The 16,363-nt window shown below is 35.7% G+C and overlaps 1 protein-coding gene across 1 annotated transcript in view; it reads left to right on the top strand.

Moving 5' to 3' along the window:
* The window catches only part of LOC120429159 (intersectin-1-like), a 30,578-nt gene extending 19,924 nt beyond the window's left edge, over nucleotides 1-10,654 (top strand). The window contains exons 11-15 of the mRNA XM_039594366.2: nucleotides 660-928; nucleotides 1,009-1,315; nucleotides 1,397-1,786; nucleotides 9,936-10,065; nucleotides 10,126-10,654. Coding sequence (XP_039450300.1) covers nucleotides 660-928; nucleotides 1,009-1,315; nucleotides 1,397-1,786; nucleotides 9,936-10,065; nucleotides 10,126-10,337 — 1,308 coding nt within the window. The 3' untranslated portion in view covers nucleotides 10,338-10,654. The remainder of the gene's footprint in view (nucleotides 1-659; nucleotides 929-1,008; nucleotides 1,316-1,396; nucleotides 1,787-9,935; nucleotides 10,066-10,125) is intronic.
* The last annotated feature ends 5,709 nt before the right edge of the window (nucleotides 10,655-16,363 follow it).

Below are 16,363 nucleotides of genomic sequence, written 5' to 3'. Positions count from 1 at the left end.
TTTGGAATTTTCCTGGATTTTTTTTTCAATTTTTTGGAATTGCTGGAAAATCTATATTTTTTGGAATATTTGGATCTTTTCAGAATCTTTAGATTTTTTTGAATTTTTAGAATTTTTGGTGTTTCTATAGTTTTTGGAATTCTTTTAATTTTTGGATTTTAGATTTAGGCTTTAAAATACATTTTTTTTTAATTTTTTAAAGCTTTTTGGCTTTTCTATAGTTTTTAGAATTTTTATAATTTTTATAATTTTTTGTATTTTTGAATTTTTGGAATTTAATATTTTTTTGGATTTGTTGTATTTTTTGGTATTTTCAGATTTTTTTGGAATGCGTAAAATATGCAGAATTTTTGGATGTTTTTGAACTCTTAGAATTTTTAGAATTTTAACGCTTCACGCGGGAATTTTGTGAAATTTTTGGATTGTTATTAAATTTTGTAATTCTCAGATTTTTTACAATTTTTAAAAAATTGGAATATTAGGAATTTCAGATCTTCTGAAATTTTTAGATTTAAGATTTAGAATATTTTTTTTTGAATTTTTGGATTTTTTCTAATTTTGGAATGCTACAATTTTTTGGAATTTTATAATTTTTAAATCTTAGAACTTTTTTTGGAAAACATGTATTTTTTAATTTTGAAATTCTCTTCCTCCCACAGGTCCCCCTGGAGCAGAACGCCGAACCGGGTTGGCTGGCGGGCGAGATCAACGGCCACACTGGCTGGTTCCCGGAGACGTACGTCGAGAAGGTCGACAGCAATCTGAACACGGTGTTACCGACGGCGGCGACAACAACGACGGCAGCGGCAGAACCCTTCGCAATGGCTGCGGCGGTGGCGGCTCCAGCGCCAGAACCGGAAACGATCGCATACTCACAGGAACCGGTGGCCAGCGCCGACGACTACACGACTGCGCCCAGCGAAGTAGAGTAAGTTTTGTGCCGGTGGAATAGCTTGAGAGTGTGTGGTGGGGTTGGTTATTGATGTTTATTTTGTGGTTTCATTGCAGAGGTTTGTCACGGAAAGAAATGATTGAGTCAGGTTCAAATGTTAACAATAATTTGGTTGCAGCGACTTACAACGGGGATGTCGAGTATTACGTTGCCTGCTACGCGTACCAGTCGGCGGAGATTGGTGACCTGGTGTTCGACACGGGCGAGGTCATCGCCGTCACCAAAAAGGAGGGCGACTGGTGGACCGGAAACATTGGCAATCGTACTGGCATCTTCCCCTCGAACTATGTACAAAAGCAGGAATCTGTAAGTACTGCCCTAGAGACCAGTAGTGAGCCTAGCGTTGTAGTGTCCGAGAAACAAGTAATTATGAACGTCACATTGCGTAGCGTCCACCGATCTTACTACAAACCTCCTTCCTCCCCCCTCCCACACTCTTTCCAGGAGGCAATCAACGGAAATCAGCAAATCAGCAGCTACGATCAGCAGCAGCCGACGACGACAACGCAACAGGACACGCAGCAAGACTCCACCAAGCGAAAGCAATCGACGACGAACCAGGACGCGGAGGACGCCCGGAATCAGGCGGAAGCGGACTCCGAGGTGTCCCAGATCAACACCCAGCCACCGATAGCACCGCAAGCCAACGAGGAAGGCATCCGCTACTCGTCGATGTCCATTTCGGCCACGCCAAGTCTGCGGAAAAAGGGCGAGGTGGCGCAGGTGATTGCGCCGTACGAGGCGACCAGTTCGGAGCAGCTGTCGCTGACGCGTGGCCAGCTCATCATGATCCGCAAGAAGACTGACTCCGGCTGGTGGGAGGGAGAGCTGCAGGTAAGGATTCCTCCAGAGCATTAAAACTTGGAAATCTAATTTTATGGAACTGGGTCAACTTTTATGGAGCTAAGGACTTTCTGTTCAGAGCAACTCTCTACAAAATCGGCCGATTTCAACCATTTTTATTTTTTTGTATTTTTTGATTTGGCTTTGTGTCTTTGTGTCATTGGTTCACCCATACAAGTCTCCATACAATTTTGGCAGCTGTCCATACAAAAATGGTACGTACATATTCAAACAGTTGTAACTTTTGAGTGAATTTTCTGATCAAATCGATGTCTTCGGCAAAGTTGTAGGTATTGTTGAGGACTATTGAGAAAAAAATAGGTACACTGGAAAAAAATGGCAGATTTTTTAATCAATTTTTTTCACAAAAACTCAATTTCCAAAAATACGTATTTTTTTATTTTCGAGATTTTTTGATATGTTTTACTGCCCACCATTGAAAAAACGGCTAATATCCACTTTTGGCAAAAACGAGATATTAGCATCAGGTGGTAGAGGATGTTCCAACGCATCTTCTGGAACTTGAATTTTACTGAAATAGTGCTTAGACTTGGCTGCCGATGCGAAAAACCAAACGGCTAATATGCCACTCTTATGGGAAATTGCCTTGACGGAGATTTTGTCACAAACACTAAAACGCGTTTTTCTCGGAATACTTGATTTGGCATAATAGCCGAATTTTCAATTATGGGCAGTTTAGGGGACAAAACCACGCCACTACAACTATATACGCGGTATGGTACTACCCTGGTCATTCGCTGTGAGTGTTCGATTGCCGGCACTCTGTTGAAGGTTCGGCTATGGGTAGTATGCTTATTAATTTTGCGACATCTCATACCCTTAATGTCGTGACGGTTGAACAAGGGCGTCTGTGTGATGTGTCCCTACACCTGTTACAAATTTCCGTTGCTTTGGGGATGGGATGGGAAACTTTTTTTGATTTAAGCACCGGTATTTGTAACAACATAATTCGTACAAAAAAAAACATATGTAAAAAAACATAGATTACTGAACATAAGATGACGATTTTCTTGATCAAGCGAACACCTGTGAACTGGACCAAGCCGCCGGCGGGTATGAGAATTCTTCATTCATTCATTCACAAAACCCCGCAACTTATGAGCCATAGAGAAACATGGTCAAAAAATCTGCCGCCGAGTTATATTTTTTTTGAAAAAATGTGATTTTTGGAAAAAAAAAAGTCGAAATTTTGTGCAAATCAGATTTGACGTAATTTTGCCTTCCTCACTGAGGTAAGGCTATAATCCTGCTCTAAAAATGAACTTCGTATAAAAACGTCGTAGACCCATCTTCATGTATACATATCGACTCAGAATCGAAAACTGAACAAATGTCTGTGTGTATGTGTGTGTGTATGTGTGTGTGTATGTGTGTGTGTATGTGTGTGTGTATGTGTGTGTGTATGTATGTATGTGACCAACAAACTAGCTCATGTTTCTCGGCACTGGCTGAACCGATTTGACCCGAACTTGATGCATTCGACTTGGTTTAGGGACCCATAGATCGAGTTTTATACAGATTGAAGTTTCGATAAGTAGTTCAAAAGTTATGTATAAAAATGTGTTTTCACATATATTTGGATCTCACTTAAATGTATGTAAACTATGTCCGGGTCCATCATCCAACCCATCGTAGGTTAGGTTATCAAAAGACCTTTCCAACGAGTCCAAAACATTGAAGATCTGGCAACCCTGTCTCGAGATATGGCCCCTTAAGTGATATTGATGTACTTTTTTTAAGCCGGATCTCACTTAAATGTATGTAAACTATGTCCGGGTCCATCATCCGACCCATCGTTGGTTAGGTTATCAAAAGACCTTTCCAACGAGTCTAAAACATTGAAGATCTGGCAACCCTGTCTCGAGATATGGCCCCTTAAGTGATATTGGTGTACTTTTTTGAAGCCGGATCTCATTTAAATGTATGTAAACTATGTCCGGATCTACTATCCGACCTATTGATGGTTAGGTTATCAAAAGACCTTTCCAACGAGTCTAAAATATTGAAGATCTGGCAAACCTGTCTCGAGATATGGCCACTTAAGTGATATTGATGTACTTTTTTGAAGCCGGATCTCACTTAAATGTATGTAAACTATGTCCGGATCCACCATCCGACCCGACGTTGGTTAGGTTATCAAAATACCTTTCCAACGAGTCTAAAACATTGAAGATCTGGCAACCCTGTCTCGAGATATGGCCACTTAAGTGATATTGATGTACTTTTTTGAAGCCGGATCTCACTTAAATGTATGTAAACTATGTCCGGATCCACTATCCGACCTATTGTTGGTTAGGTTATCAAAAGACCTTTCCAACGAGTGTAAAACATTGTAGATCTGGCAACCCTGTCTCGAGATATGGCCACTTAAGTGATATTGATGTACTTTTTTGAAGCCAGATCTCACTTAAATGTATGTAAACTATGTCCGGATCCACCATCTGACCTATTGTTGGTTAGGTTATCAAAAGACCTTTCCAACAAGTCCAAAATATTGAAGATCTGGCAACCCTGTCTCGAGATATGGCCACTTAAGTGATATTGATGTACTTTTTTGAAGCCAGATCTCACTTAAATGTATGTAAACTATGTCCGGATCCACCATCTGACCTATTGTTGGTTAGGTTATCAAAAGACCTTTCCAACAAGTCCAAAATATTGAAGATCTGGCAACCCTGTCTCGAGATATGGCCCCTTAAGTGATATTGATGTACTTTTTTGAAGCCGGATCTCACTTAAATGTATGTAAACTATGTCCAGATCCATCATCCGACCTATTGTTGGTTAGGTAATCAAAATACCTTTCCAACGAATGTAAAACATTGAAGATCTGGCAACCCTGTCTCGAGATATGGCCACTTAAGTGATATTGGTGTACTTTTTTGAAGCCAGATCTCACTTAAATGTATGTAAACTATGTCCGGATCCACCATCCGACCCATTGTTGGTTAGGTTATCAAAAAACCTTTCCAACGAGCCCAAAACATTGAAGATCTGGCAACCCTGTCTCGAGATATGGCCACTTAAGTGATATCGATGTACTTTTTGGAAGCCGGATTTAAAAAATAGATGAAACTTGTGTACAGCCATTGTTGTGAGGAAGGCTCCAACCACATAGGTGGATTAAGTTAGTTTTTTAATGTAAAATTGAATTTCCAATCAAAAAGAACTTCACAGATTTTTTGATAAAGGGCTCTGTTTTCAAGATATAGCCACCAAAAGTTTGGTTTTAGCAAAACATTTCGTCGCCATCGTGCTAACTTGTCGTACGTGCATTTTGGGCCAAATTGAGTTAAGAACGCCATTTTGTGCAGCTCACAATGCCTCACCTTTTGACCTTCACAGATCCCCAAAATTCGATTTCAATCCTGAGATATTCAACAAAAACCGAAAAAAACTCCGTGCATTTTTGTCACTTTACATATGAAAGTAGTTTCAATCTTGTCGTGCTATCTTGTCACTCCATGAAAATTGATGTAAGTGCGACAAAAGGCCAAAGGGATTTCAGGCCAGGAAAGTCAGGATGCGTTTGTCGCACGTACAAGCTAGACTACCGTAAACATTTGTAATTATAACTCGGGACTCCAGCAACCAAATTCAAGCAAACATTGAGACAATGCACAGAATGGTGAGCTAAACAAAACGTGTTTGTTATTGTTTACATTGCGTGCTCTCGTTTTTGAATATTCAAGGTCAAACATTAAAACGCGTTTTTCTCGGAACGTCAAAATGGCGGGTGCGACAAGATAGCACGACGACGTCGATTTGCAGTTTTTTGATTTAAAAAAAAAATTTTTTTGAAAATTTCACAAAATTTGCTATAAAATTAAAAAGAAACAAGAAAATTTAAGTTTTCTAAGTCACACCCAAACAACCCACCATTTTCTAATGTCGATATCTCAGCAACTAATGGTCCGATTTTCAATGTTAAAACATAAAACATTTGAATTTTTTTTAAAATGATATCTAATTTTTGAAAATAAAAAACAGGGTTTTTCAATTTTAGAATACTTTTTAATATAGGTACTGTACGGTGGTTCATTGAAAATGTTATTTCAAGTTTTTGTCCACATCCGAATTAGAAATTCCAATTATTTTTTTTGCTTAAAAATTAAATTTTCATTGAATAAACTTGTGCAGTTGATTTTTAACTATTTGAAGTACATAATTCAAACTTTGTTGGGCCTTCCCTATGACCAAAGATGCCTGAAACCTTTTTGGGTCATTGTTTTACCCATATATGTTTCCATACAATTTTGGCAGATGTTCATACAAAAATGGTACGTAAATATTCGAAAATCTGTTACATTTAAATGAGTTTTCTGATCGATTTGGTGTCTTCGGCAAAGTTGTAGGTTTCTAATGCCAAAATCTCAGCAACTTATGGTAAAAGTTTCAATGTTAAAAAATGAAACATCTGTGATTTTTTTTTTGATCTTCTCGAAAAAAATATTTTGGAAATTTGGGAATCATAACTAGCATTTCAAATGAAGGTAATATTTAATCCTTGTCAATTTTTTTTCCAAAAATCTTTGGCTTAAAAGTTGCTGTATTTTGTCCCAACAAAAATGAAAATTAAAATTGACTGAGTTTGGAGACTTGAGTTTTTGTACTTTTTTTCAAATCGGCAATTTTTTTCATTTTCATAATTTTTTCTGAATACCAATAACTTTGCCCAAATCGATCAGAGAATTCATCCAAAAGTCACAGCTTTTCTAATATTTACGTACCATTTTTGTATGAACATAATCAAAAACACGATGCAGGCCAAGGGTGCATGATACTGATGATACTCGTCGGTTGATACACCTAGGCGAGGAACATCCCGGAAGGAGCCCAACTACATCCGTAGTGCTGTTTGGACAAAAAAGCATGGCTCTGGTTCCTTGCAAGTGTCCTATTTTCTTACCTCCACGTTGGCTTGGTTTAGTCATCATGATGACAAGGTGTAACCTAGCTGGTGGCCTGTCGAAACGGATCGTAAACCTTTGACCAGCGAGGGTCAGAGTAGAGACGGCTAAAAGAAAGGGGCGCGTCAATGTGGGAAAGGGAAGTAATTTGTGATTGTAGACGGTATTGTTTTGATTCGCAGTATGTTGAGTCAACTGCTGTGGATGTACCTGAAACATCGCACAACGGGGTTTCTCTTCTTTCCATTTCAGCTACCATCTATCTTCTATTTATTTTGTTTCACTGATTTTCTAACGCGGCTTCTGTTTACTATCCTCTATTTGATTTCGACTTTACTCATTTGATTCTCTTATTTCTCAACGCTTTTCCACTCTATTTTACCAATTGATGCTGCTGTAACAAACTGTCTGTTTTCTCTTAATTTGGCAGCGATGTAAATTTTGTTTATCATGTGCCTTTTCTTTATTTACCTATTTGAATAATTTCTAATTTCTACTATCTTTCTTTTACTATTAATTTTTTACATAGTATATTTCCTTCACTGTCCATTGTTTTGAAACTTCACCTTTTTCTTAAGCAAGTGAGGTTCGAGCCCTTACTCAATTTATGGAATGATTAAAGGATTAACACAAATATTACTATTGTACTTTTGAAAAACTTTTCTAAAATGCTTAGGACCAAAATATTGTAACAAAACACCGCGACTAAAGAAATAGCAACAGATAAACACGACTCAACAATAGGGAAGATTTCAGGAGAAAACAATACACAGTAAATAACCATTAGTTTTTGAATTCAACCTAAAATAAAACAGTTTTTGCTTTAAAATGAAAGTTGATAGGTACACTTTAAATGGTTAGGCGCTTATACTTACATCAAACCCTACGTAATGTACCACCCCCGGCCGAGTTAAAATGCGTAACCGGAAAAGAAGGTGTGCATGCCTGGCACGAACACTCAAAGCGTGTTCTAGCGTGCTGCTCGTACTGACTCAGAGCAAGGGTGAGATGTAGGTGTAAGGGCAGTGCGTGTTTGTCGGGAACCTGGTGCATGAAATCGGTCAAGGCCCGTTCTTACACTGAAAATTGCGAATTGCGAATTGCGAACATAATCAAAAACACGATATTTTCTGTTATCTAAATTATTCTAAATAGGTCATAACTAGGCTTAGTGATTTTTCACGCTCGAAAATTGCAAATTTCACGGGGACCTCAATTTCGAAACATCACATTTCACGCAAATTTCGCGGAACTTGAAAAATGTTAAAATGGCTCTAAAAATCCTTTCTTTAGAAACTACTTTTTATGCTTCATTCTATATTATTCTTCAATAACTTCAAAAAATCTTCACTTAATTTGAATGTGGCACACAAAATAAAATCTCCCAATTAAAAAAATCCATCTGGTTTATGGATAGGCTCTATATATATTTTGAAACAAAATGTAGGGCACGCGTATTCTAGTTTACTGAATTGCTCTTGTAATATTTGACAAATAGAGCTAAGCTTTCTCTAATTTCATATCAAAGCAAGATTTAATAGTCTTGTCCAGTCGCATGAGTAAAATAAATTTAATTTTCGGTGAAACTTAGCCCATTAAAGTTTTCGGCTCAGTTTTCAAAAAGTAAATTCAAAATCAATTTGCAGGAATCTTTTAATTTTAAACAATATCGAAATTTTTATTCTAAATGAGAAAAGAAAACAAAAAAAGTAATATTTTTTAAACTATCTCGGGAGTCATCCACCCAAATATACAAATTTCGTTCAAATTAAACAGGACTCAGAAAAAAAATGTTTTTTTCACTGTGATAGCAAATATAAAACATACTCTTCATTTTATTTTAAATAATACAAAGCTTGATTCTTTCAATGTCCTTTAAAAATATACCTTTCAAATAAAATAGCAGTAAAATTTTCAATACAGTCCAGACTCGATTATTCGAAGGCCTCGGAAAAATGTCACTTCGGATAATCGAATCACAAAAAACATTTTTTTCGTTGTCTAATTATTGATTATTAAGTTTAAGTATGACCCCTTAACTACGCTAAAGTGATTTAGAAATTTTGAATCCAAAATGGCGGCCAAAATTGATTTGACGAAATATTGAATAAATCCATTTTATTATTTAATGGGCAATCAACTGTTCAAATATAACTAAAATGGGGTCGCAGAACTCGAATTTGATGTTTGAAACAAAAAAAAGGAAAAAAAAAGCATGAAAAAATTTGCTCGTGATTCGATTATCTGAAGTCCCTTACAAACCTTCGGATAATGGAAACCTCGAATAATCGAGTCTGGACTGTACAGCGAATGAAAATATTCCTAAATTTAGTTAGTTTCTAAAAATAACTAAAAAATCTGAACATTTCTTTCAATGGTTCATATCAACTTGACATACATACACAGTATAAAATCGTGTAAATATGGAAGGTGTAATTTTGGAAGGTTGAATATTACCTCTTTTATTATGTAATGCTACCAAAATTAGACCAAAAAATCGACATTACAGCAGAAAAGTGGTAAAATTACTCATTTTCAGACGTAAAATTACACATTTTTCTGACATAAAAGATGTACTCCTTTCCAGATGTAATATTACCATGATTTTTTTTCTGTGTGTATATGTTCAAGCTTATTTATTGAAATCTAATAAAATTTAATCAAATAGTCTGTATTGATAAAATATTTATTAAGTTGCTATTCAAAGAAAATATTTGAGATAATTGAGCCGTTTGATAAATAATTTTGAGAAAAATCGTTACATTTTCACACAAACATAAAATATCACGGGATTTCGCGGAAAAAGCCTAATTTCGCGGATTTCACGCTGTCCGCGAAATCGTGAAATTTCACTAACCCTAGCCATAACATAACTAAATAAAATATATCTGTCACCCTAAAATTCCATTACGGTATGTGCTCTCAACCTTCCTTGATTATGTGCAATCTTATACGTGCACGGAATCTGTCTCGGCCGTACAACGTAGTAGGCCTGATCGCTTTAATGGTTTTGTTACAGTACTTGTCCGTTTACTGGGCTGAGAACGTAACCCAGTTTCCAACTGCTGCTCGCTAACTGGGCTGAACAAAATATGACGAGGGGACCACAATGTTTTCTAGAAAGTTGCTCTTATTCTTTCCATAGCAAACTATTGCTATTATAATGCTAATGCTATTATACCTTATCCGAAAATTCTTTTACTCCCCAGGCCAAAGGACGGCGACGACAGATCGGCTGGTTCCCGGCAACTTACGTCAAAATTCTCCAAGGAGGCCGCAACAGCGGTCGAAACACGCCCGTGTCCGCCAGTAAAGTGGAAATCTCGGAAACGGTTCTTGGTAAGAGTCTCCCAAATGTTGTTTCGCCCAAACATTTAACTTTTCTTCTCCAATCCCCAGACAAAGTAATAGCCCTCTACCCGTACAAGGCCCTGAACGATGACGAGCTGTCGTTCGACAAGGACGACATCATCAGCGTGCTCGGTCGGGACGAGCCGGAATGGTGGCGCGGTGAGCTGAACGGAACGACCGGTCTGTTCCCGAGCAACTACGTGGGTCCGTTCGTGACGTCAGGTAAGAAGACACCGACGGCGGTCGCGACGAAAAGTTAGCATGAATTCGAAACTACACCGACTGACGAACACTTTAGCCGCTAGAGTTTACTCAATGAGAGAGAGAGAGAGAGAGAGAGGATATGCATGAGAATAAGTGTGAAATTTATACGTTTCTTTATGTATCGGTTTTGCGTGTAGATTTTCACTGACGTAATGACGTGACTTTATTTGTTATTGTATACAAAATCTACTATTTGTACTGTAAAGTTTATTCAGTTGCATATATTGTCTTTCCCTCATTTGCTATTATATGTTTAGAGATTGTATGTAAATTTATGAATGAATAATTATTGATTATCCGTCTTTATTTATAATTTTGCTTCCTTTAATTTCAATTAGAACAAAAAAGAAACTATATTTTGGCCTTCTTAAAAAAGGGAAAAAAGAATAGAGAATAAACAAACAAGAGTTTGAAGTTGGGGTTTTATTCAAAGTAGAAAAAGTTCTTCCCTGAAGAATGAACTACAGTTGTCTCCCTGGTAGTCGATGTTCGCTATCTCAATATTGAACCATCTATCGATTTGTTCAGTCCCTTCAAAATGCATACTTTGATTTTTTTCTCGATATTCTTCCTAGATCGATGCATCCCTCTCTCGATGCTCCTTTGGATTTCATTTGCTCCAAAAATGTTCTCCGGTTGTCAATATGTTCTGGGTGACATCGACATTTTTCTTTGCAAAACGGAGCAAAAAAAAAAAGTTTATTGAACCCTTGATTGAACCTTTTTTGTTAAAAAAAAACTCTAGAATGAATTATTCAACCGACTTTCAGTAGTTGAATGGTCATACTTAAAGTCGGTTGTATGGATTTTGTCCAAAACTGTAAATGAGCACGAAAACTAGCTAAATTATCACAAAACTTGCTATACCTAACTCATCACAGTTAGCTCCTATCACTTTGGCATCAACAAGTTGCAAAAAGATGATTTTTCCAGCACGAGTCGTGCATTTATCTAACGAGGTTTACCTAACTCATCACAGTTAGCTCCTATCACTTTGGCATCAACAAGTTGCAAAAAGATGATTTTTCCAGCACGAGTCGTGCATTTATCTAACGAGGTTTACCGAGTTGGATGAATACGACAAGTTCTGACAAAATCAAGTTTTGCATCAAGTTCCATTCAACATTTTTTAATAATTCCGAAAAATCACCCTTTGAATGGAGTTTTAAGTCACCCATTTTTTGTATCGAAAAGACTGACATGAGTAGAGAAAAGTAGGCCTTTTCATCATGCAAGAATGACAGAAAAAGTAACTAGTTTTACAACAAAATTTTTTGCAATTCCGTTGTGAAACTACTTACTTTTCCTGTCATTCTCGAACGACGAAACAGCCTACTTTTCTCTACAAAAATAACAGAATCAAAAAGTAACCCTTTTCAAAACAAATGCAGAAAAGTTCTACTTTTCAGCACTAAAACGGATGCTGAAAAGTTGTACTTTTCAGCACTTGTTTGGAAAAGTAATACTTTCAAACATTTTTTTTTATTTTAACGATTCGTTGACTAAATGTATGGACATTAAATTATTTGTCTTATAGTTCTGTTTAAAGTGTGTTTTTCGGAACTGCAAAAAATGTTGTATGGAACTCGTTGCAAAACTTGATTTTTTCATCACTCGTCGTATTTATCCAACTCGGTGAACCTCGTTGGATTATTCAAAAAAGGTGTCTTTGAATATTGTGATTTGACATAGTTTCCAAAAGAACGCTGTTTTTGGGGGGTCAATGCAAAGATAGAGATTTGGAGTCTTCTACAAAGTATGTGGTAAAAAAAATAAATAAAAAAGTATAGAAATTGAAATTACGAGCCATGGTTTCAACATTTTAATGAAAAAAGTTTTTTAAAATGCACTGTGCACCTGTCCAGTTGTTTTGCCATCATTAGTTTCCAAAATATCTAAGTAGGGGAGGGTGGGGCAAGACGACCATATGGGACAAGAGGAACAATCGCTCGTACGGCCGTAATTTTACAATTTTGATTATTTCCAGTATGATGAATTGTTCCTATCAATGCAATTAGCTGATTCTACTACCACATAACCGCCAAAACGACGTAAACGCCACGGGGCATTAGATTTAATGAAGTTTTTTCAAAACTTTTGTTTTCTTTATTAATATTTGGAAAGTACAAAATAAGCCTTAGGGTTCGTTTTAAGGCACATTTTATCAAAATGCTATTTTTCCTAGACCAATGACATGCACCGCACCCATTACAAAGTATGATTTAACTTTTGGTTATTTTTGTTGAGAGCTTTTAAAAAATCTTGTTCAGGTGGGGCAAGTGTACCATATGGATTTTTAGTATGGAAAAAATACGAATTGCTGCAACAACGTATTTTATTGGGAAATAAATACATGAAAGTACTTAAAAACTGATAAACAATTGTTAAAAAAATGTCCATACAAAATATAGTGATATTATGAAAATTTACTATTTATCATCTAAGTAATATTTTTTTTCGTAAAAACGATTAAATTGTTCGTAAAATATTATTATTTAATCTAAAAATGAAAGAAACCTTTCAAATGCATTCTAATCTGGTTCCTCTTGCCCCAACGGGTTGTTCGTCTTGCCCCACTAGTTGAGTAAAACGTACGGAAAATCAAAAATTTAAAAATCAATTTTTTACATTAAAAAACTGGATTTTTTAAAAACTTGGTTTAACAAAGTCTTAGTCAAGGCCTAGAAAAGGATGATTATAATAAAATCCGACAGATTTTTTAAGTTTTGAATGGGTTATGGGCATTTCCTTAGCTTGTTACACTTGCCTAAAGGGTGACGTTTCTCGAGATTTTCAATTTCCCGGGAATCGAGAGTTGAGTTTTGCCATTTCCCGGGACCCGGGATTTTTTTCAACTAGCCAATAATGTCAATAACTTAAAAAGAAAAGTAAAAAAAAAAAAACGTTTCTTTTTAATGAATTCAGATACAATTAATTCATACTAATCCAAAGATATGTAAATTTAAGTAACCTCATTGTTTTAAGGAAATTTTTCCTCATTTAAATTTTTTACCTCAATCTACAAATACAAAATCGTTTCTTGAGCCTTTTTGGGACTCGAAATTGCAGTTTAAAATGTTTACGAATCTTCATTCGCACTGAGTGATTTTTCAAAAGTTGGACAAACTTGTTGTTGAACTTATTATTAGATTTTTTGAAAGTAAAAATATTACTAATATATAATTTTCCATTTATGCAATATGGCATTTTTGCAATATGATAAATAACGACACAAAGTAAAAACTTTACATTGATTTTTTCCTTCTTAAGATCAACTGTAAATGTTCAAAATTAGCGGACACTAACTTTACAAATAATTAATGATTTTTATTCCCAACATAAATACAAAATTACTTATTGACATCAAAAAAGGAAATTACCTCGATACAGCGAAATTGGCTTACTAAGAATTAAAAAACAAGATTATGAGTTTTTCTATGCTTGATAGAGGATATGGAAATCAAACTTATCTTGAAATGGTTTTCTCTTTAAAAACAATAAATATTTCATTCCTGGTGTGTTACTGCTAAGAATGTTTCAAGGTAAATTTTGGGGTCCACATTTTTTGGTTACTCTCAATTATAGTTATTGGATTTTTTTTTAAGTTTAAATTTACACTTTTAGAATAAGAAGATTAGAGAAGCATTGGTTTATTCAAATTTGAGAATCGAACCTTGAACATCCAAATATCCCATATTCTAAACAATTTTGAATTTTTCAAATGTTTTTCTGTTTAAATTTTTTAGTTTGGGCCGGAGTCTCGACCAAATTTCCCGGGAATCGAGAGGTCCAAAAATAGCCGATTTCCCGGGAATTCCCGCTCGTCACCCTCTACACTTGCCCCACTTCTCCCTATTGACGAAAATTTTATTTTTAGCGAAAAATATTTTTTCCCGGTGATGTACATTAGAATTTCTTAATTTTTTTTTTTATGACAAGTCAAACAAACTTACACTTTATGACAGTTTGCCTGCATTTGTTTGTAGAAACGTCAGCCTGCATACATTTTTCTTTGTTTACGAGTTTGGCAAACTGGCAAACACGTAAAATGGCGAGTTTGTTTGTCATAGTCTAATACCCCCTTAAAGCCATTTATCAAAATATTATAAAATAAATTGGAATTAGGATTCTTGAGATTTTTCAAATAATATGTGATTGTTAGTTGTAATTTTTTGAAATAATAATTTCTAGCATGTTCGCTATAGTATTTCTAGGTTTCTTTTTTTAGTATTTTGGTTTTCGTAGCTTTTCAACGCTTTTTGTAGGTATGTAGCAAAATTGGATAATTTTTCATTTCAAATTTGATTTCAATCATAATATTCCATATTCCTTTCAAACCTCAGGTAACGTATAACGAGAATCGTGGATAGTCGCCTCCACCACAACAATAACCACCAGCAGTAGCAACAGAAGCAGCATCAGCAGCAGCATTTTATCACATGGTTTGCAAAGCATTGCCAGCTCCGCACAGCACGAGGACAGCGTCAATAATAATAATAATTACGATAATCTTAACAATGATAATTATGCAACTAGTTATTACATTAGTGACCCCAGCAACAGCAACAACAATAACAACAATAATCAACCGATGTTATTGATTCAACCAGACAAACGAAGTTACAACTATTAACAAAGTGAATATAAATGTGTATAATTAGAAAGTCACAGACAAAAAGACACACAAGTTTGGCATTGTCCTGGTAGGGACGTTGCTCTGCATATGTAAAACACACACACACACAAACACTCACACGAATTCCCAGAACAAGAACCTTCCCGTCTGTTTGGAACTCCGTGCGTAGAGAGCTATCAGCCTTATTCTAAGCAAAATAAAACAAAACACACACGCGAATCTATTGACCTTTCTCGATCTGTTCCGGTTTATGGTAAGTTGTGCAAAACTGTTTGCTGTCTGCGCTTTTATTAGCTTGTGCGACTGTGAAAATCACGGTCAAGGCGACTATTCCGCAGAACAAAAAAAGAAAAGAAAACAATATCGCTTAGGACAAACAGCAATAGGCAATCTTTCCACATAGTAAACTCGTAAAATATGCTAACGAAAAATAATAGATAATGCAGTATTCTTTCGACTAATCGGAATTCTGAAAGCAAAAAAAAAAAGAAAATCATAACTAAAATTGCACACTATAATGTGACACTCAACTGTTTATTGTTACTGAGAGAACGTTAAATATTTATTATATTAGCACCCTTCCCCTTAAAGTAGCTTATTTTACTCCCTTAAACAAAACAAAAACAAACAAATTACTAATCGACCAAGCGCGCATTATCCGCTTAAAGTGTTGCAGAAAAAGAGAAAATCATATTGTTCCCCCGACTAATCAGAACGAATCAACAACTAACGCGTGTAGCTTGTGCTCTATCCTTTTCACACCAGTTGATGTTACTTCTCATTCGTTCAAGTTTGCTCTAGTTGTTGCAGTGTGGATTCCTTTATTCGATAAATGTGTAACCGTAGATGTGCTCAAATCATGTAAATACTCGCAAATTACAATTTACGTTACAGTAAAAAAACGATTTGCGACTTGGTTTGGCTGCCGTTTTTGTTTGCTCGATTAAAAACTATACAATATTATTGCTACGTTTCAGTACAAATTAAAGCAAACAAAAAAAAACTTAGTTATACAACAACTCGTCGTCGTCGTGTAGAACGTTTCAATCTGCTGAAAGCCACCGCGAAAAAAAACAAAGTATTGCTAAAAAATTACGTTGTATTTAAGCAAAAAAACAAAACTCACAAACGTCATATGTATTGCAACAAGTCATACTCACACAACATATATACAAAAAAAAGGTATTCCATAAATGCATGAGTTATCGAGGAAAAAAAGAAACATGAAACGATCAGTAATTGGAACTGTTGCTAAAATAGGGCGCTTGCTAGAAGGGTCATTCAATTACACACAAACATCCACACACTTTCACACACACAATGGCATGTATTATACCAAAAACAAACAAAAAACAAGAAAATATCTTTAACACAATGAGATAATAA

Source organism: Culex pipiens, chromosome 2 (assembly GCF_016801865.2).
Source record: "Culex pipiens pallens isolate TS chromosome 2, TS_CPP_V2, whole genome shotgun sequence".
Classification (NCBI taxonomy): domain Eukaryota; kingdom Metazoa; phylum Arthropoda; class Insecta; order Diptera; family Culicidae; genus Culex; species Culex pipiens.
Note: the sequence above shows the minus strand (reverse complement) of the source record. Positions and strands in the feature narration are given on the sequence as shown.